Source organism: Fukomys damarensis, unplaced genomic scaffold (assembly GCF_012274545.1).
Source record: "Fukomys damarensis isolate Sample0158 unplaced genomic scaffold, DMR_v1.0_HiC HiC_scaffold_19, whole genome shotgun sequence".
Taxonomy (NCBI): Eukaryota; Metazoa; Chordata; class Mammalia; order Rodentia; family Bathyergidae; genus Fukomys; species Fukomys damarensis.
In genome coordinates this window covers 43,222,513-43,243,593 of record NW_022900931.1, presented here as the reverse complement: position 1 = coordinate 43,243,593, position 21,081 = coordinate 43,222,513, and the positions used below count along the sequence as shown (strand labels likewise).

Genomic DNA, 21,081 nt, shown 5'->3' with positions numbered 1-21,081 from the left:
CCAAGCAGATGTTCACCCAAATTCTCTGTGAAAAGAAAACTTCATGGTGATGAGGCAATGTTTCCAGTGCCTTCTTCTTGGGTGTTCTGCGAAGACTGGGCTCTTTGTCCACTTTGGCAGGAGGTGGAAGACTCCCTTCTCCTTATGCTTTGCTGTATTCATTCTTTGCATTCACTTAAAGCTTTATCATAACCTTATCCTTGTGTCCCTGTGGATAAAACTCCCAAGTTTCCCTGGCTCTCTGCCCACCATCCCATCCCATCCCAGAATAAACAACAGCTCACTTGTAAGAGGTTTTTAATTTCACCTTGGTATGCCATTAAGGAGTGGAATTAAGGATCTCTATTGATTTTCACTCACATAATATCTGCTACATTCTCCAATTGATCACTGCCACAGAAACCTGCTGAGCCATCCAGCATCTGTGTAATTTTCACTCATCAGGTTGGTTTGGGTTTCTTGGTGGTTTGCATAAATTATAAACAAAAATCACACAACACAGACACTACCATAAGGGCACATGTTCCCTCTGGCATTGCGGAGAATTGAAGGGGACACGCGGCTGAATTCAAGGCTCCAATGATGTCCTCAGGAATGAGGCCAAGCCTGTCACAGCCCCTCTCAGATGAGTCCCAACTGTCCCTCTGATTCCCTTGATGAGTGCTGCTTTCCCAAGAGGCCTCTCACACAGAAAGGTCCCATTCTAGCACCACTGTTGGGAACCAGAGTGTGGAACTGTCCTTGTGTGGGGAGCTCCTGGGTCTTCTGTGTCAGAAGGAAGAGCCTTGTTTCCACCTGTCCACTCTACTTCTCTAAGCCCCCAGAGGCTGTTTATAGAGACAAACCCTCTAGAAAAGAGACCATCCACATCCTTCTGTAAAGAGTTAGACAAGAAAGACATCAAATAGCTCTGGCTTGCCAAGGCATATACAGCCTGCCACCTGGTCTGCAAGTCACACTTTGTTTCCCCTGCTTGGAACACCACCCACACTCCTTCATCTCTCAGCCTGAGCCTCTTTCTCATGAGGGACTCTAGGATCCCTCTGAGTAGCTGTCACTGCCAGCACCAACTGTGCAGAGGAACTTGGTGGGCCTTTGGGCTCTAGGTACAGAAGCCTCCCTCCTCTGCAATGCCCAGTATCCTCCTGCACTGTCTGGGAGGGCGGGCAGGGGATCTGCTTGTACTTTAAAACAATATCAGATCTTAATCTTAGCCTTGCTCATGAGTCCTGGGGTGAAGCTTCAGTGTCTCCCAGGGAGGTAGGTGCATGCTGTCAGCCTTGTCCCACACTTGCAGAGGCTGTGGCTCAAGTGCAGATCCGGCCCTCCTAATGCTGCTCCAACACCTCAGGTAAGAATTCGAAAGAATCTAGGCTGTATATCTTCTGAGAAAATGATCAAGGCTTGCTCTGTCTCACTCAAGCCCATAAATCCAACAGCAAAGATAGCAAGAATCCTCTAGAACGCTGCCAGCCACACAGAGCTGCTTCCCAGACCTCAATGACACTCTGAAAACAGAATGAACTCAAACACTCGCAGCTACGGGGCCAGGTGGAACAGCCCTCTCTGCCCTGCCAACAAGTCTCTTCAAACTAAAAATAAAGTTTATAAAAGTAAATTATCTCATTTTATAACTTAAGTGTATCAAGCATTTCCTTAAATATAGTTCACACTGAAAATAAAGTTATTTTTGCTGTACAGTTGGTGTCTGTCATAATTAGGAATAAACTTTGATGATAAAGTAGGAAAAGTTACACACTCACGCGCACGCGCACACACACACACACACCTACCTATCTGTCTTTCTATGGGTGTGTAGATGGCAAGACATATGCACCTCTTGACAGGAGCTTCCCCAAAATGGTGGGAAGTTGTTGGGAGTCCCTAGGTATCTAGTTTGCATGAAAATGTCTATAATTAAAAGTCCCTGTCCTTAATGATAAACACATCTTCATATCTAATGCTAAGACTCTTATTAGAAACATTAAACTATGCAATCCATAATGTATTCAGTCTTTGGAAATGCCAAGCTACACCAAATCATTATACAACAGCATTCCCAACACAACTCCCTCCCCAGCCCACCTCTTCCTTGGCCTCCCCATCCTAAAGCCAGTGATCCCTCACATAATATGGTTGTTCCATACGGGAGCCTAGCCATAGAGGTGTAGGGTAGACTCAAGAGGTGAAGTAGGAATTCTGCATGGAGTACAGGTGGTCAATGGGGTTTCCCACTCTGGACTGCAGGGGCCCGGCTTCTGAGGTTGCTAGGAAACAGTCACCCAGGTTACTGAGGGAAGTGTCGTCGCTATCCAGGTCATGGAAAAGGGGCTCAGCACCTGAAATGGAGATGAAACACTGACATGAGGGTCTGGAAGAAGTGATTCCTTACAGTGCTAGGAAATGTAGCTGAATTCAACATGTGTGGCCTCGGGGGACACTGTCTACTGGGTGTCAGGGAATGGGTGGACATGGGGAAAACCATGTACAAAAGGAGGAGAGGCATAAACAATGGTCTTTCCAGGGGACTCACATCCCAAGTGCAACAACTGAACACAATATAAACTGGGTTGGAACACAAAGTTCAACTGAGTGCATCTTAAACCAGTGTTGGTCATCTAGGCAGCGAGAAAGGGGTGAGTGAAACTCATCACCAAAGGCTAGAGAGACAGAGTAGGGGCCCTACAGCACTTGGGCCTCAGAAATGGTTCATGGGAGGGTGGTAAGAAAATGAACATAAGGTGTTCGAGGAAGGCTAATGAAACCTCTCTTCCCCTTCCAATAGAAAGACGTATACAAGGCAGGATCAAAAACACAGTATATGTTTAAATCTTTTTGAATTATTGCAATAAAACACATTGCCATTTATCCCTCTCCAAGGCTCCCCCTTGCTTTTAATACATTATCCCATCATTCTTCCCCTTTCTGAAACATCTCTGCAAGTCCTGTTTTGTGCCTTTGCTAGTGCTGTCATGGCTGCTCCAATGTCCTGAATCCACTCAAAATGCCTACCTTCCACGTTCAATTTGACTTTGGAGAAGAGCTAGACATTGTGTGGTGACCGACAATGTGAAAAGAGCAGATGAGGACACGTTGTAATGTCATTGTCACTGGCTGGCATTTGGCAGCAGCACTCACTGTATCTTCTATCACACCTCATAAGGACCCTCATGAAATAAGACTTCTAGAACTGCTTCAGAAAGCGGCAGGGATGATGGGATCAGCGTGTTCAAAGCACTGTCTTCTGAACTTGAGAGTATTTTGAGTGGGATTTGTCCAATGTGTCTGTTGCTGTAATAACATTGTTTTAAACTGGCAATAACCCCTTTTACCTTGTACCTTCTGTCTCCCCCAGTTTGTACGACACAGGAAAGGAAGGTGTAGTGCCTCTCCTCAGCTAACATGCACCCCAATGGAGGAGCCCATAGGGCACCCTGGGGAGCATCAGAGGAAGCTCTGCAACCGGACCCTGAAGGGGAAGTACGTCTCACCAGCGCTTCACATAAGCAAGACAGGTGCAAACTGGCCTTTCTAAAATTTGCTGTGGACTTTCACTTCTCATTCCACTATAGGACTTATTACCAAAGTCTTTTCTGTAACAAGACCCCCGAGACTCTGAACATGTAAGGATTTAAAAAAAAAAAAAACCTCATTTACCATTTTCCCACAGCCAGGGGTTGAAGCATGATCCAAATGTGATATGTGCCTTTTTAAAAAGTGAAAAGGATATATATCCTAGGAACATGCATACATGGATCTTCAGATGCATGTGTGAGCAAGGTCAGACCATGAGGGCCTTGCAGAGAGTGGGATCTCAGTAGAGGATTCCTGAAGCTTTTTTCATTAAGATCCTCTGTCTTGTTAATGTGAGTTAACAAGGCTTGCATTTCTCTTACTAATGTCTTGAAGGATTGCTGAATAAAGCTACTTTTTGTTATAAGGATAGTTTATTACAGCGCATACTGCATATCGCACCAATGCCTTACTCTTTGATTTTCTCTGTATACAATGCTATGGCCCGAGTTTGACCCTGAAGCTGAGCTTTCACCTTCTACTCCAAAGTTTGCCCTACCCTACCCTGTCTCCATGCCTCACAAGCTGAATGTTGATTTAAGCAGAGATCTGGGCAAGTTGGGGAGGCTCAGCTAAGGAGCTATGAAAAGAATAAATGGAGACATCACTGATGAACATGAATGCACATCTTTCTCCTGAAGGCACTGGGCAGGTGACTCCAGCCATATTTTGTGAGACAGACGTTCTGCATGGGAACCTCAGTGAGCATCTGGGAAATGCGTAGATGGGACTGGGAAGGAACAAGAACCCTGCACAGGCAAGATGTGAGAGGGCCCCATAGGTATTGTGTCTTTCTTACCATAGGGATGCATGTGGTCTCCAGGCATCTGGGGTGGGGTGAGACCCTGCCGGAAGGGATCAGAGCTGTAGACACTCTGTTCGATGGCCAGGAGCTGCTGTGGGGTTGGTAGAGCTGTGTAGGGGTTCATGATCCCTTCCATGCCAGAGCTTCCACCACCATTTGTCTGAGCTATGGGGAAAAGAGGAAGGCAGGTCATCGTCAGTTTGCAGCCCAGCACCCCAAACCAGATGTCACATCCATCACTGCCAGGTCCTCAGTGTCATCTCATTTCCAGGGCTGCTTAAGTGTCCCTGTGCCATGGCAGAGCAAGTGACCCAAGAGGCCACCAGGCAGAACACATCATGGCTTTTACAACCTAGCCTTGGAGTCACGCTCTGGCTCAGACTTACTCGGTACTGCTGGTGATTACAAAAGGACACAAACACCAGTTGGTAACACTCATGGAAGGCCACTTTGGAGGCTGGTGAATGAGCATGTTGTGTGACTGCAGATAAAATTATTTTCCCGGGTCTTACTTTCCTCAGTTACAAAACGGAAGGGGATACGGTGATATCAGTGGTTCGCAGCCTGGGCCTTACGGAGGCACCATTACCTAGGAGGTCAGGGGTGGTGTGGGATCTGAGCAACTGAGCTGTGAGAGCATCTCTGCACCACATCATTGAAATAAAGGGGTTGTCAACCACCGGAGTGGATGAATCTAAAGACACAGCCAATAGCACACTGTGAGCCCATGAGTCAGGTGGGAGTCACGCTCCTGGATCAGCTGACCTCCCAGGGCTGATGCGAAGAACTGCACCTTGCTACACTTTTGTAGCTTATGAGAAGTGGAATCAGGTCCTGTCTCCACATCCTTGATATGAATTCTATTAACTCACAGTCTATATTTCCCCCATTCTCCGCTTTTTTAAGTCTACTCTAGGAGTTGGCCTGATAATTCTTTAAACAAAACCCCAAGCTCTACCACTCCATGCCCTCCCGGTGGCTCAGTCTGTCCTTCTTCCTTTGAACTTGTTGGCCTATCTGGAGTCAACTTATATGGGTCTTACTAAGGCCCACTCATATCTGTGACTGTCTTTGAACATTACAGAGTCCCAGTGATACAGAGCTAGCAGATATTACTACCCCACCCTAAGGATCCATAGCCTGAGGCACAAGGATGTGGAAAAGTAGACTATAGATCAAACAGCATTGTGGGTACAGCTGAGAACAGAATTCAAGTCTCCTGAATAGCTTGCCGTTTATCCTTCCCCAGCTTTCATATGCATGTATCAATCCTCTCTATTAATATCTACCTTGTTAAAATACCTTTACGTTTAGGGGATAAGAAACTAACGGAACTCTTGCTGCAAGAGTCCAGTTCTGGATTGAGCCTAGGCCAGGGATCAAGTACAGCTCAGAGTCTATGCAAGGACAAGGGGCCCTGTAGAGGGGCCTGAGAACACACCCTTCAGAGGGCCATCCACCGACCATGCAGGAGCTTCTGAAAAACTCAGAATCTCAGGACCCAGACCCTTCTTGTGAGCTGGAAAATGCACTTCAAGATTAAAGATGTTCTATGTGCATACTAAAAATGTAAGAAGCTCCACTCCAAGGTACAGACCATCCAAGGAATTCTCAGGGATAACTGAGATTGTGTGTGAGGGGGCACATTCCTTTAAGAGTGACGTTGTTCTAATATAGTAATTATGGCTGGGGATTTAGCTCAGCGGTTCAGTGGCCTGCCTTGCAAGGACCCGAGTTCAATCCCCGATACCAAAGAGTCCCACAACTTCTCCTTCTTCCCTCTCTTCCCCAATCTTCTTACCACCATCCCTACTTTAAAAAAAATTAAGGTCATATCTAGGTAAGGATAAGTTAAGGCAGCATAGCTGAGAGGAATACGAAATCAGAAAGATGAGTTTTAATCCCAGTTCCTCTCCTTATTGATGTAGGACCATGCCCTGATTTGTGAAGCCTTTGTTTGATCACCTGTGAAATGAGAATAATAACTTCTCTGCTCACTTCATGTGGTTTTAAGACCTTGCTGATTGAGAATACTCTTCAAAATATAAAACTTCGGTAAAGGAGTTGATGACTATTTTACCACTCTTGTTTTCACTATTTTGGAAAGATACTATGGTTTGGATCTTAAATGGCCTCAAAAGCACATATGCAAAAAGCTTGGTCACCAGCCTATGGTCCTGCAACCTTCAGGAGGTGGGACCTCATGGGAATAAGTTGGGTCATTGTGCATATTCCCTTGACAGGGAAATTTCAGTCCCTTCTTCTCTCTTTTTGCTACCTGTCTACCAAGTATTAGCAGCTCTCCTCCTCCATCCTTTCTCTATGATCTTCTGCCTCACCCACAGCCCCAAAAGGCAACAGGACCAAGCTAGCATAGACTGAAACCTCTGAAACCATGCGCCAAAACACATCTTTCCACCTTTAAATTGATTATCTCAGGTACTTTTGCCACAGTGGCAGAAGGGCTGACACAAGGGTTAAGTCAGTTTGTATTTTATTAAACTGATTACCTGGAAGGAGGACAGGGCACAATAAGACACAGGACACGCTTGTGACTCTGTAGACCTGATCTACATGACCCATGGGGAGTGGCCGTAAATACAGGGAGCTTGGATAAGGCTAAGCCACCTCCAGTCAGCAGGTCTAGACTGTGGCTCACATATCCTCAACCCTTGCAAGTTTCTGGTAGCTCAGTGCTCGCTCCAAGGCCTTATCTCTCAGTGGGTGTGGGTGGGGCTTCACTGTGAACAGATAGGTCACTCCAGGCATTGAGCCACCAGCTTACCGGAACTGAGCCTCTGTGTGTTCTGCTGGTCTTGCTGCTGTTGCTGCTGCCGCCTGGCCAGCTTCTTCATCTGACAGGGGAGGACCACAGTGTTAGGAATCAGGGAAGCATCAGCTCATGCCCACACCATGGGGGGAAAGGGGAGAAAATCCTCCACCCTTGGTAAGAGAGTGATTTGTAAACCAGAGGGAGTGTTCCCAAGCTTTTGTTCAGCCAAGGAGCTATCTCCCAGGGATGAGCACCGCGAGTTGGGTACCTCACAGCTGAGGCTTCTTATACTGTGCAGTGGGAACACATCTGGGCATGGTACATTTGTCTTCCCAGAAACAGATTTCCTTCAGCTTACGCTTGAACAGCTTCGTGTGAGGTAATAACTATACAAATGTGTATGTCCCAGCTAGGACAGATGTGGAGCCAGGGCTGCCGATGAGGTGTAGGATGGGCCAAGAGACTTCTCCCTCCCCTCCCCTGTCTCCTGGCCCTTGTGTTTGAGACACTTCCCTGGAGATTCATGCCTCTAGGTAGGAAGTAGATTTTAAACCAATGTTTCTCAAACTGTGTTAGCAGAACATTAGGGTTCTGTGAGATGTTAACATATGTGCTTTCTGTGTTTTATTGTGTGTGTGTGTGTGTGTGTGTGTGTGTGAGAGAGAGAGAGAGAGAGAGAGAGAGAGAGAGTTGGGGAGGGAGAGAGACAGAGAGGGAAGCACTCGATTTAAATTTTTTATTGCAAGCTTTTTTTCCATATTTAAATGTGTTCCTCTGCTTTATGACTCCATAGTATAGTAGGGTCTCCCACATCTACTGTCCCAAGGAGTCTTTTTCTAAAGGACTAACTCACCAACAGCCCTATTCTGAAAAATTCAGTTATGGAAGTGCTACATTAACCAATCATGATCAAATAAGGGCATTGTAATCACCCACTGAAGACCAAAATAGTAGGGGAACAGGCCAGGACATGCGTAGGAAGATAAATGAGCAAAAGTTCAAAACAAAGACTGCGTTAGGGGAACCCAGGCATTGATGGGATTTGGAGGACAGTGTGATGATTTGGGGCCGTGGCACTAAGGGGCAGTCACTGGAAGATGGGAGTGAGGACATTTGCCCCACTGTGCCAAAATGTTGTCTGAGACAGTCACATGGTGCGTTTGGGGTTTCTCTTTGAAATTTTATAAGAACTTTGGTATCTAGATTAAATAAATACAAGTTAAAACAAATATACAGAATATGGCTTTATGCAAAGACATTTATTTATTGAAAGAGCTGGCCAGGTTCACATTCAGAGTCACTAGAAAAATAAAAGTCATTTCACCAAAACAAATGCCAGAGAGCTTCTGTGGCTGAAATAATTGTTGATAGCAGAATTTTTTCATTAAGACAGCTTCTCTGTCCAGTGAGTCCAGGTTAGAAAGCCTGGCCCCAAGTCTAATACCCTACTGCTAGTGTTTCAGAAAACAAGAAACGCAGAGACCCATAAAAAGAGGAAGCAGAATTACCTTAGCTCTCTGGTTCTGGAACCACACCTGGACAACACGGACACTCAGCCCCGTCTCTGCAGCCAGAGTCTCCCTCACCTTGAAGAATGCAAACATGATCAGCATAGAAACCCTGGCAGAACACATCCTATGCACTCCATGGGGAGGCCAACAGGCAGATCTTACACCACGGTTGTCCCAAACCTTTTTGTTGTACCAAGGACCAGTTTTGTGGAAGATATTTTTTCCATGGATCCGGGTGGAGCGGGGCGCAGAGGTGGGACAGGGTCTGGGGATGTTTCGAAAGAGCACACGACCTAGGTCCTTCACATGTGCGGTTCACAGCAGGGTTCTCAGCCCTCTGAGAGTCTAAGGAGCTGAGCTGTGCTGACAGAAAGTGGAAGTCAGGTGGTGATGTGACACCCAGGGAAGGGTTGTAAATACAGATGATGCTTCACTTGCTCACCTGCCACTCACTTCCTGCTGCTCTGCCCAGTTTCTAACAGGCAGGGGGGATGGGGACCCCTGTTATGCAGGACTAGCGAGAGGTTCACTCCTGTCATCATAAAGCCAAACACAAGAACCTCCTTTCAAGTAGAGAGGCGACCTTTACCAGGTAACAAAGAAAGGAACCCCCATTATTTAAATAATGCATGTTTCCAGAAAGTATTTCTGGGTTTTCTTTGAAATCCGGCCTTCAAAGGGTTCTTAGATATCATCGAAGACCACTGTGTTGTAGCCATGGAGAGTTGAAGTGAAAGATTACTTTGCAAAATGGTTCTCTACTGTTCTCTTCACTTGTCTAAATTCACCCACATTCTTGGTTTTCTCCCTCTAGCTCTAGGTGACTTTGAGTGTTTTCTATTATTCATATTTTGTATTGTCCTGAGCAATCCCTTTGCAGAGAGCCATCTGGAAGCTGGCAGAGCCAGGTGCACAGCTCTGATGTGGCACCTGCACTGGGGCTGCACAGAAATGAGGACAGTAGAGATCCAGGTAATAAAGAGATGAGCCAAAACGTCTGCCGGCCATCCAGGCACATGGTAAGGCCTTGGAAAGACAGTGAGAGGGGAAAGGACAAGCAAGGACAGGCCTTCATGGAGTGGGCCTGAGAGACTCTGCCCACTCCTGATGAATTCCAGAGGAGAAGAGACTCAGAGAGGCTCCTGAATACACACTTGAGCTGAGCAACTGCAGGCCTTGGGAAATACTTTACTTTTCTCATGCCTCTTGGTTGAGGCTTAGAAGAGTGATGATTAGGCCAGGTTTTTAAGGCACATCCTTCTGCTAAGCCACTTACAACAGAAGTACACACAGGCCCCCTTGCACCTGTTGACACCCTATCCATGTTCAGAGGCCCAGCTCAGAAATCACCTGCTTCACAAAGCCCTGCAGAGTCCCTAGGCACAAGTGACCTTTTCCTTCCTGCAGCTCCCCTGGCCCCGATATGTCACCAGGGCTGTTCCTGGTGTTACAGTGTGCATCTCCTCCAAGCAGCTGGCTGGAAGCTGCCTGGGGACGAGTACTTGGCACAAGGCCATTGACAGGGTAGGAGTGCACAGAGAAGAAGTGGGTAAGCAAGACAGTTAGGATTTTATATTTCACTCTCTATAAGCACCTCTCTGGAAATGTAGGGAGCTGCAACAGTAGGGAAAGGACAGCTCTGCAGCTGAGTGCTTACAAAAGTCAAAGTTGTGGCAAAACATATATTGTTCCACAATTATCTAAATTACCCCTGCCCTGTCCATGTGCATATGCGCAGGTTGAGGGGAGCTTCAGCATCGCTACCATGTAAGGCTAAGCCCCGTTACTTACTTAGGACCGTGGAACACAAATGGATGTGATCATTGTGGTATCCAGAGAGAGGCTTTCCACAGGCTTCCTGCTCTGACATGGCCGCTTGCTTTATGCCATCCTCATGAGAACAGTGTGTGTGTGTGTGTGTGTGTGTGTGTGTGTGTGTGTGTGTATGGGGGGTGCTGCTACTTCAGCCAAGACACACAAATGAGGTACTGGGGGAGCAGGCCCAACAATGAGCTCTGCAAGGCCACAACCCACGTCCAGAGCAGGGACAGGAAATAAATGTTTATTGGGAGCCACTGAGACTTTAGGTTGTTTCATCCTCACAGGGCAAGGTGACCAATACAGAAAGGGATGTGGAAAAAATTCAATAGTAATTTTACAAAGCTATTTCTTTTATGAATTTGAAAAAAAGAATGCTTTCGTCTATTTTTAGCGTGTAAAAAGATAGCACACAGTGTGTGGTTGGCAGTCCAATAAATTGTGAGTGCTCAGCGAAAGGAGACTGTTATTTGTGGCAGGAACTGCAAACTGCCCACAGGGCCTGTCTTCTCCCTCCTACCAATGCCTGAATGCCGGAGTTTTAGCAGGGCACATGGAAACCCAGGCAGAGCTATTCTCCTGCTTCTCTTGCAGGAAATATGGCTCTCAGATTCAATTTTTACCAAAGTATTTTAAGTGTGAGCTCACCCTGGGTATATCCTTAAAAAGGCAGCTGCTTGCCTGCCCTCCACTTTCTCTTTCTCTGCCCTAGTGGATGGAAAAATGGAAACAACTGGTGACAGCCCTTGGACTCCCATGATACATAACAGAGCTGCCCCATCAGTTTTGCCCTGCTCTCCATTGGACGGTTATAGATAAGAGAAAAATAAACTCTTATCTCATTAAGCCACTGCATTTTTTTTTCTACAGATGTTCAAAGCAGCCTTATTTTTAATAGCCCGATGATGGATACAACCCAAACTCCTATCAGTGGACAACTGGAAAAAAACCACGGCATCCATACAACGAGTGGAATACCATTCAACGTAGGAAATGAACTACAACACGGGTGAGTTCCCCGTTTACCACACCACTGGGATCAAGCCAGGTCCCCACCACTACTACCACCCAAAACAGTACATCTTGCAAGCCATCATATTTTTATATTCTGTATTACAGCATCTTGGTATATATCACAACTGATACTTATTGCTATTATTATTACTATCATTCCCATTGCTCTCCAGGAAATGAAAGGTATGAGGGAGAGCCCTTTGGGGGAGATGAGCACACATGCAGCCATGAGGACACTGGGTTGCTTCCCTGGCCATAGCTTGGCAGTCCCTGGAGTCTTCATCAGGGCTCTCCACCTGCACAGGCTGTGTCTGATCAGCTTTCCCTGCCACTCAGGCCTCTGGGACCCCTAGCATCCGGGGGGTGGGCCCTGTTCCACTCCCTCCCCTCTCCCCTGCTGACCTTCCTGCAGGGCTTGGAGGACACTTCAAATGAGGCCTTGAATGCTCTCCTCTGCTGCGTCGTCAAAATGGTTCTGGGACGTTTGGGACGTTTATGGTCCTTGCCATCCTCAGTGGCTCCTTTCCCTGCTCCCTGGGCTGACTTGCAAAGACTTTCTTCATCATCACTTTTGCCTAAAAGAAGCAGAAAGCAACATCAAGCACCCCCGAAAGGTACCTTCAAGAGCTGAATGTAGTTGCATGACAAGGCACTCGAATGCCATGTGTGTCCCCAGATGGCTTTCACACATGGGTGCTATGACCTGAGTACTACTGATGTGCAAGATTCCAGGAAGAGGCCAAGAGAAGCATATCCAAAGCCCAGAGGCAGGAACCAGAAAGTCCTCATCGTGCCTCAGCTATGATGCCTCGGCTCCACTTTTACCAGCTACACAAGGTGATGGAAATATATGGCAAATTAGAATATAAAAAGAACTCAAAACAATCAGCACCCCCAAATATAAAGACCCAATTCAAAAATGGGCATCTGAAATGAAGAGACATTTCATAGACAAAGAAGTAAAAGCAGCAAGTAAATATGTGAAAAAATGTTCCATATCACTGGTCATTCAAGAGATGCAGATGAAAACAACACTGAGATTCCACCTCACCCCACAAAGAATGGCTGCAATCAAGAAATCAAACAATAACAAATGTTGGCGGGGTTGTGGGGAGAAAGGAACCCTTCTCCATTGTTGGTGAGAGTGCAGACTGGTGCAACCACTATGGAAATCAATATGGAGAAACCTCAAAAAGCTGGTCCATTTGACCCAGCCATACCTCTGCTGGGTATCTTTCCAAAAGAACTAAAAGAATCATATCACAGTGATGTATGTGCACCCATGTTTATAGTGGCACAGTTTGTAATAGCTAAAACTTGGAAACAGCCCATTTGCCCATCAGTTGGAGACTGGATAAAGAAGATTTGGTTTTTCTATAAAATGGAATATTACTCAGCCATAAAGAATGAGACATTAGATTCATTCATAGGAAAATGGATACATATTGAGAATATACTCCTAAGTGAAATAAATAAGTCACACATGTAAATACCGAATAGTTTCTCTGGTGTGAATAAACTGTAATAGTACATAAGATCCTAATGAGATAACTGACATTGTGAAATGCAAAGCAAGGGGCTAAAGGTGTAGGGAAGGTGGGATGGGTAGGGGAAGGGTAATAAGGGAAAAGAAAAAAATGGGAGAAAATGAAAACATGGAAATAAAATGTTTGTGAATGGGGAGGGGAGGAGGGGGTAAAGGGAGCGCAGGGACAAGGGGAAAAATGGGAACCAAGACCTGTCATGTAGAGGTACAAGATCCCAGTAATGAATGTAACTGTACTGTATTCCTAAAATGTACCACTAAATTCAATTATTTAATAAAACGAAAAAAGAAAAGACACAGTGCTGCTACTCCTGCTCAAAACACTTCTTCTTGCTTTGAACATACTTAGCCCATGTTCCTGCCACTTTCTGAAACAGTTCTAGAAGTCCTGTTTCCAAAGAGGCTTTACAAGGTGTAATCAAAACTGTGGTGAATGCTGCTGCTGAGCACCATCCAACAGAAAGGCGCATTATAATGTGTCCTCATGCACCTTATTCACAAAATCCGGCACCAGGCGACTTCCGGCTCATCCCTAAAGTAAAAATGACTGTGAAAATGCAATGTTTTACATCAATGCAGAACTCAGAAATAGCCACAGTAGCACAACCGAAGACGCTCCCTAGAAAGCACTTAGACAACTGCTTCAGACAGTGGCAAGAAGGAGGGGATGGAGCATTAGAAGTGGGGCTGAGTATTTTGAGAGAGATCAATGACAACGCACCTTTTACTGTAACACATTTTTTGAAAATTGAAAGATTCGTTGTATTTTTCAGCCACACCTCATAGGTAGCCTTGGCAAGTTAAATAACTTCATAACTCAATTATTCCACCTGCAGAGTTGTGCTGCAAGAGAATCCGCTTCCCTGGGGTTGCTGTAGGGGTCATACGAGTTTACACCACTAAGACCATCCAAACAGAGCTTGGCAAATGAGAAATGCTCCATAAGTTTTGATTGTTCGTGTGATGTGTTAGATAACATTTTCAAAATTAGAGCTGGAGGAGTTATGCCTCCATAGAGGCAGTGTCCAAAATTCTAGCCACCGCCAGAGGTAGGAAATATGACGTATGAAAGGCCATCAATGAACAGAATTAGACTTTACCTAGGACCACAGACAACTGAAGAATGACCAGATAACACCAACGATCCATCAGTACCACCTGTCTATAAAAGAAATAACTCTCTACTAAAATAATATAAAACCATAAGCACTCCTTCAATGCAATAAGCAGAGAGGAACATGGGGGAACTCTGAAAGGGCATAAAGCCTCTAGGGAATGTCACATTTTACTTACTCCTGGCTGCCTTCTGTATCCATGGACTTCACATCCATGCGAAAGTGCTGCGAGGGTCTAGAAATACCCCTGTGACAGAGACTTCTTTCTACATGGGGCACTAAAATCTATAGGCAGTGGTGTCTCCATTTTCCTAAGAATCTCTTTCGTCTCTGGTCTCCTGAAACTGCACTGTCTTCCTTCCCTCAGTGAAAACCTTGGCCCCAAGGGCTTCCCCTGCTCCAGGCCTTCTGCCTACCTCAGGAAAGCACGGATGAGGACCACAGTCATGTGCCATACACCTTCCTTCTTACTCCCCCTGCCCCTGCACTGGATGCCCCGTTGTATATGCTGTTTTGGTTTTATATTAGCTGAAACCTAATGTTTTGGCTCTAGCAGAGCCAGGAGACTTATTCAATCCAAAAGAGCAGTGGCTTTTTCTTTCTATGGAAATTGAGACAAACACTGTCAATTCTCAGTCATGAGATACCTGAACTGGAAAGAGACTGAATCAGGCAGGTACTCCCAGCCCTGACTCAAAGTAGGGCCCTATGCTGGTTCTATGATGTCTCCAGCCAGCTTCATCTGTCCACTGATGACAATAACACCCACCCTGATGGTGACACAGTAACACTGCCATGTTCAAAGCACACATGCAGTGCTTAATAGATGTTGCGGAAAGGTTGACTTTTCCCTCTGTCTCATCACTCTTAAGAGTACAAACAAAAGACTCTGAAAAATTCCACTATGTCACTACCACGTCCTCCTGCCAGGGGTAACTCCTGGTGCCTTTGCCTCTGAGGTTGCTCTTTCTAAGCGGGGGGGTAAGAGGAGTTGGCCAGCCACACTTGGGGGAAGAGGTGGAAGGGTCTTCCCAGAAGGAAATTTTGAGAAGAGGAAGAAGAAAACAAACCTTGAAGAACTAAAAGTCTTGGGGAAATAAGACATCCTGAGAGCTTAAAAGGTAGAAAAAAGAAAGCCCCAGTCAGCAGATTCACTCTGAAGGCCCCCTCATCTGGCTGCTTGGAGCCCCCCCCCAAGTCCCAGTGTTTGATGCTGCAAATTAACCTCCCTGGTGGGATGAAGAGGCCGTTCCTTGGGCATTAGTGATCTTTCAGGAACATTTCTAAGGAAACTGAGCTGATTTTCTACCCCAAGAGGCACACAGATCTCTTCTAAGGCAGGTAACTCTAAATGCTCAACCTTGAGAAGAACTGAGAAATTCTCAGTACAGAATACACTTTCAAATGAAATTGTATTATCTTTGGAAACCAGTCTTATACCAATTTGGTCAGTAAAATGCTATGTGCAAATGTCTTAGAGTTACACTGTGATTCTTTTACAATCATTTCTCATATAGATTGAGGCAAATGTGTATTATTAGTAAGTTGGATAACATATCCATGAAAACATAAACTTTAGAATAATGACAGTAGTGCATAGATATTAGCAATGCGACAAGATGTCTACAACATGGGTTTTGGATTCAGATAAACTCTGGTTTCAATACTAGCTCTGCTGGTCATGTGGGAGTTTGAACACATTCCAAAGACTCAATTCTCTCAAAGGGAACGTTGTTAAATGCTGTAAAATGGAATTAAGTGAGATCCTTTATGTGAAGGGTTTAGAACTGGCTAGAATACGATAGGTACTCTTTGAATAGAGATCATCATTATTACTGCAACTCAAAGGACATATTCTTGGTCCTAAACTTTTACATGCTCTCAGTAATGCTCTGATATCCATGGGAGATTTCAGTCAAGGATATATTCTACCAGTGTCCATTTTTCTCTGTCTGTCTCTGCCTGTCCCTCTCTGTCTCCCTCTCTCCCTCTCTTTGGACATGACCCTAGCCAACAGAGAGATCTGGTCTTGTGCAGTCCAAGTGGGTGGGTACTTGGACAATGTGGAGAAAAAAAAAGAGGGAGAGGCAGCTGAAGCTGGTCCCAGAAGGAAAGTGCAACTTCTAAACTTCTGTTCAGAAGCAGGAGGGTGAGGGCTTCTGTGTCCTACAGCTGTCAGTGTAATTGCTTGGCTGAGGGCAAGAGCACATTTCTGAAGAGCTGGTAACGACAGAGGACGTGGGGGCGCTGGCTCCTAGGGTCACTCTCAGTGCCTGACTCTGGAGGACGCTGAAAGCCCTGTAAGAAGATGGGAGAAGAAAACACAGTTGTGTCCAAGAGGAAGAGAAAGGGAATGCATAGGGAAAGATGAGGAGAAAAAGAAGAAGGATCAGGAGTGTTTGCCGTGGGAGAGCTTTCATTTGTGTGGTGTATTTTCTCCCTCCGACTCTTCCTTCCCACCATTCAGCATCTCATTCCTTCTCTCTCTTCAGTTCCCCCATTTTCCTTCTAAGAACACTGTGCTCCAGAGCACAAGTCTCTGAGCTCTACAGTAAAATTCCAAAGAGTGAATCTTTTAGCCTTTGCAAACCCTGTGGTCTCTGCCGCACCTACGCAGCTCAGCCACTTCAGCACCTGCAGCCCGAGGGAGTCCAGAGCAACACGAACGGTTGTGTCCGGTTCCCAGTAGACCGCCTTTCACAGGCAGGCACCGGGCTGAGCCCTGCCCTAGACCCCTCTGAACTCCTGTTCTCCATCAAAACTCCCCCGTTCTTTGTCCCACTGCTTTGGGCTTGAGCTCTGGTGCAGGAAGCACTGCTCATCTGTGATGACAGGCCATGCGGAGTCAGGTAGCAGGTCTGGTGTACTCCCTCCCACAGCTCGGTACCTGAGCACTCACCAGTATGGATGTTCAGGTGTCCTGGTGGGTCTGGGTGGCAGAATGGTGTGAAGATGGAGAGATGGAGGGGCATCTGGGACCCACTTACAACACAGACAGACACCACACCCAACTGCCAACAGGAGCTCCCGCCATAACCCAGCTCCTGATATTGTGTGTAAATTGGGGGTTCATAATACCTTTCCTGACTATCTTGGGGAACCTTCAAGCCACCTGGGCATTCACCAAGGGTCCCAACTCCTTCCCTTCCAGCGAAGCAGACCTGCCAGACTCTTAGGTTGCAACTTCCCCGCAGACTTATTCAGAGCCTGAAATGCACACTTGTCAATTTGTCCAACAGAAAGGAAAATTCGGAAAGTGCCAGCAGATTTCATTCAGAGCCAGCAAGAGTACTGGGGAGCAGAAGAGGAAGAAAAATCTTCACACAGCAGAGGAGTGCGGCAGAGGGAGCAGTGGGCCCCTCTGTCTCTGTGAGCCAGAGACTCCCACACCCAGATGCAGGCAGAGCGATCCCTCATCATTTAAGCTGACACCGCTCAGCAGAGATGAAAGGAGCACCACTGGCTGCTCCCCGACAACAAATGTCAGCATCCCTGGAGGCCATTTAGACACAAACACAGCATAAATCTGACTCCTAGTGGGGAAGCCCAGAGATTAAGTCTCCACACACAGCCTACCAGAGTGAAATGAATTGGCTTGGCACACAGTTGGAACACATTTCTCAGGGCCTTTCTTTTCCCCTTTCTTGTAAAAAGAAAAAAAAAAACCTGGAATGGTTCAGGGCTGTTGCTGTTCCTCCCACCCACCCGTTTATGACATAAGCAATCGTAGATGAAAGCCCCAGCCGTGCTTTATGGCTGGGAGACAGAGCTGCTCTACCTGTGGGGCCTTGTAGATTCATTTCAGGTTGTTGGAAAAATCCCAACAGCCCATGAACAAGGCAGGAGATATCTGAGCTTGGCCAGGGGTGGGGGGCAGGTGAGGGAGGGGATGAGAGGCCCTTGTGCTAGGAAACGCCTCTGAAGCTTCCCGGTGACGAGCCCCATAAATGTCTTTCAGGCTGGGGGAGGGAGAGGAAGGGTCTGGGATTTGTTGTGGCTGGAAGGAGGAGGGAGAGAAAAAGAAAGAAAGGAGGAATTTATGAAGACAGGATAGACAGGAAGCTATTTCTGTCACAGCCTTGTGCTCCAGGGATGGAACCCTGTTCCTGAGAGCGGCCCGCTGGACGTGCTGAGGCCAGAGCAGCCAGTGAAGAGCAGGCGGTGGTGGCTTCAGAAAAGCCACATCCCTGCAGCTACTATTTTGAAACTGCCTTACACGCGGTTCTTCAAGGTCTCAATTCACACCCAAAACAGGGTTGGGAGAAGATGGGATAGGGAACTTGTTCACTTAATCATGCACTCAGGGAGCATTTATTGTGGGCTCATGTGTGAGGAAATATGCAAAAACCAGACAGAGAGGTGGTGAAGAATCGGCCTCTACTCCCATCACGAAGAAAAGAGGCCTGAGGGCAACATCGGATAACTCTGCTCAGAGGAGCGAGAGGAGGGGACCAGGAAGGCCAGCAGCACAGGTGTCACTGGTGCTGAAAACAACTGGCACTAAAGATGAACAGAGGCTTCTGAGGAGAGGAGAGAGGGGAGCAGGACACCAAGAGAACAGACCGGTCCGTAGTGTGGAACCAACACAGCCATCCGGGGAGGGGAGCTCACACTCAGCACAGTTCTGTGCACCATGGCGAGATAGACAAGGAGCAGGAGAAACAGGGCAGCTCCTAGGAACAGCCCACTGGGTTGGGAGAGGTTAACATGCAGGAGACAAGAAGGAACATGAGATGGTTAAGTCCTGCAGGCACGGTAAAAACAAACTAAAAATGTAGGCATTTAGAAAAAGGAGTACCGATCAGCCAGAGACAGAGTCGTCAGTGCATGAAGGAGGCTAACAGGGAACAGGAAGTGGAATTGGAAAGCCAGGGGAAGAAACAAGTGTTCTAAAAAAGGCTCAGCCTGCCCAGGGCTGGAGAGAAGGTGGGAGAGCAGGTGGGTGCAGAGAGGAGTAGGCGGCCTTGGGTGGAGGCCCAGGTGCACCTCTGGGAGTGGAGAGGACACCTGGGTGTATGCACAGCTATCCTCAGCAGCGATGAGGCCTGGGTATTGAGGGATGGGTTTTGAGGCTGGAGCTACGTGGGGAAGTGTAAGGTCAGGGTGCAGGACACAATGGGCCAGGAAAAGCACAGGCCTCAGCTTCTGAGTCACCATGCTCCTGTCCAGTGACAGCATCGGGCCACACATCCTCTGTAACTGGGTTGAGGCTGTCTTTGGGTCCTGGCCCTAGACAAAGACCCTGAGGAAAATAAGAAAAAAATGTTCATACCACAATCACTTAAAAGTTCTATACCAGGTCCTGTGTCCAGAATACGGACTTCATCCATCTCTGTGGCACAGCACAAAGGGTCTTATCGTAATCCGATTCCTCTCAACTAAGGAGGAGCCACAGCTGCAGAGAGATCAGGAATGAGCCACAACACACACAGGGACTGGGTGGCAGGACTGGGTTTTCTGAAAGCCCTGCCTAGCTCCAATCCCATGCTCAGAGATGCCCCTGCAGGGGGAAGGAACTTTAAACCAGCAAGTCAGTCATCAGCAAATGACAGCCAGGCGTGCATGCCCTAGGCTGAGTTCAAAACATTCTAATACTCTGTGTCCCACCAACAATGAGAGTTCATTCGGTACATGAGAACAGCATGGGGAATCCTGGAAAGCACCTCAGACCATAAAAAGCAGGGCCTAAATTCTTATCCTGATTTTACTACTTGGCTGTTTACCCTTGTTTAAAACTTCACACATTGTAAAGCTGGGCATAGTAGTGCACACCTACAATCCTAGCACTGAGGAAGGCTGAGGCAGGAGGAGCTTAAATTCAAGTCCTTAGTAAGACCCTATCTCAAAATAAAACATTTTTAAAGGCTGGGGATGTAGCTCAGGGATAAAACACCCTGAGATTGATCTCCAATACCACCATCACCACAAAAACAAAAACACACGCACAGGAATAGCTTTTCACATCTGGAGACTCAATTCCTTCATCTACAAAATGATTTGAAAATTCCTGATGCTTACCTACTAATGCTTCACTTGCATCATTTAACAAGGCATTTAAGATAACGTATTTCATTGTTTCAACTACAATTCTATGAGGAAGGAAATGCATTGTTTTTTGTAACAGATGAATGCGATTCAGGAAGGGTCAGTGCTATCTTGCCCCAGGGCACACAGCTGGGATACTGCTGCTTCTCCCGCCTGCCCCTTTGCCTGCCTGGCCTCCCTGGGCTACTGCCATGAGATGCTGGAGGTACCTAGTGCTTACAGATGCCAGGTGCTGTGCAACTGTGAGCTGGTGGTGTTGCTGTTATTAAAGAGCAAGGAAAGAAAAGGATCGATGGACGGGGGCTGCTTGGGGGCAAAACAAGTCACCCTGTGTTCCTGCTACAAAAGTCATTCCTTCCTGTTTAAAAGCAACAGAGCTTATTTAAAACCCCATCACCCTCTGCCCACACTCCCAGCCCTGTTGTTCCCATCTCTTCTGTGATGCTCTGCCTAGCAGTCTGTGGCATCCCCAGGAGAGTAGGCACAAGGAAGTTCTCCAGTCACAGAGTGCCAAGCACTTCAAGCACAGAGCAGACAAAAGCCAGGCTGCACCCCTGAGTGAAGCCACGGGTAGTGTTCCAAGAAAGAAGCCTTTGTTCGGGATGCCCACTGCACAAGGGGGCTCTGTACCAGGCAAGGGAGGGGCCAGGTCAGAGTCAGGGCATCCTGGGCTGGCATCCAGGCCGGCCCCATGAGGGGCTGGGTCTCCACTCCAGGAGGGTTGGGGCCACCCCAGCCTGAATGATTCTTCTCCTTCCGCCTCTGGCTGGTGTGATACAGTGAGACCTTGTGCTTGGTGGGCACATAGGAAAACAGGACACTGGTACTGAATGGTGGCCTTACTAATTTGCCTAAGTTTCAGGCCATTTTACATTTGAATA

At 46.9% G+C, this 21,081-nt stretch overlaps 1 protein-coding gene across 1 annotated transcript in view; it reads right to left on the bottom strand.

Moving 5' to 3' along the window:
• Nucleotides 1–1,699: 1,699 nt before the first annotated feature.
• Lmx1a (LIM homeobox transcription factor 1 alpha) overlaps nt 1,700–21,081 on the bottom strand; it is a 147,584-nt gene continuing 128,202 nt past the window's right edge. Inside the window, exons 5-9 of the mRNA XM_010633919.1 lie at nt 11,897–12,069; nt 8,660–8,737; nt 7,164–7,233; nt 4,373–4,543; nt 1,700–2,339 (exon numbers count right to left, since the gene is read on the bottom strand). Coding sequence (XP_010632221.1) covers nt 2,179–2,339; nt 4,373–4,543; nt 7,164–7,233; nt 8,660–8,737; nt 11,897–12,069 — 653 coding nt within the window. The 3' untranslated portion in view covers nt 1,700–2,178. The remainder of the gene's footprint in view (nt 2,340–4,372; nt 4,544–7,163; nt 7,234–8,659; nt 8,738–11,896; nt 12,070–21,081) is intronic.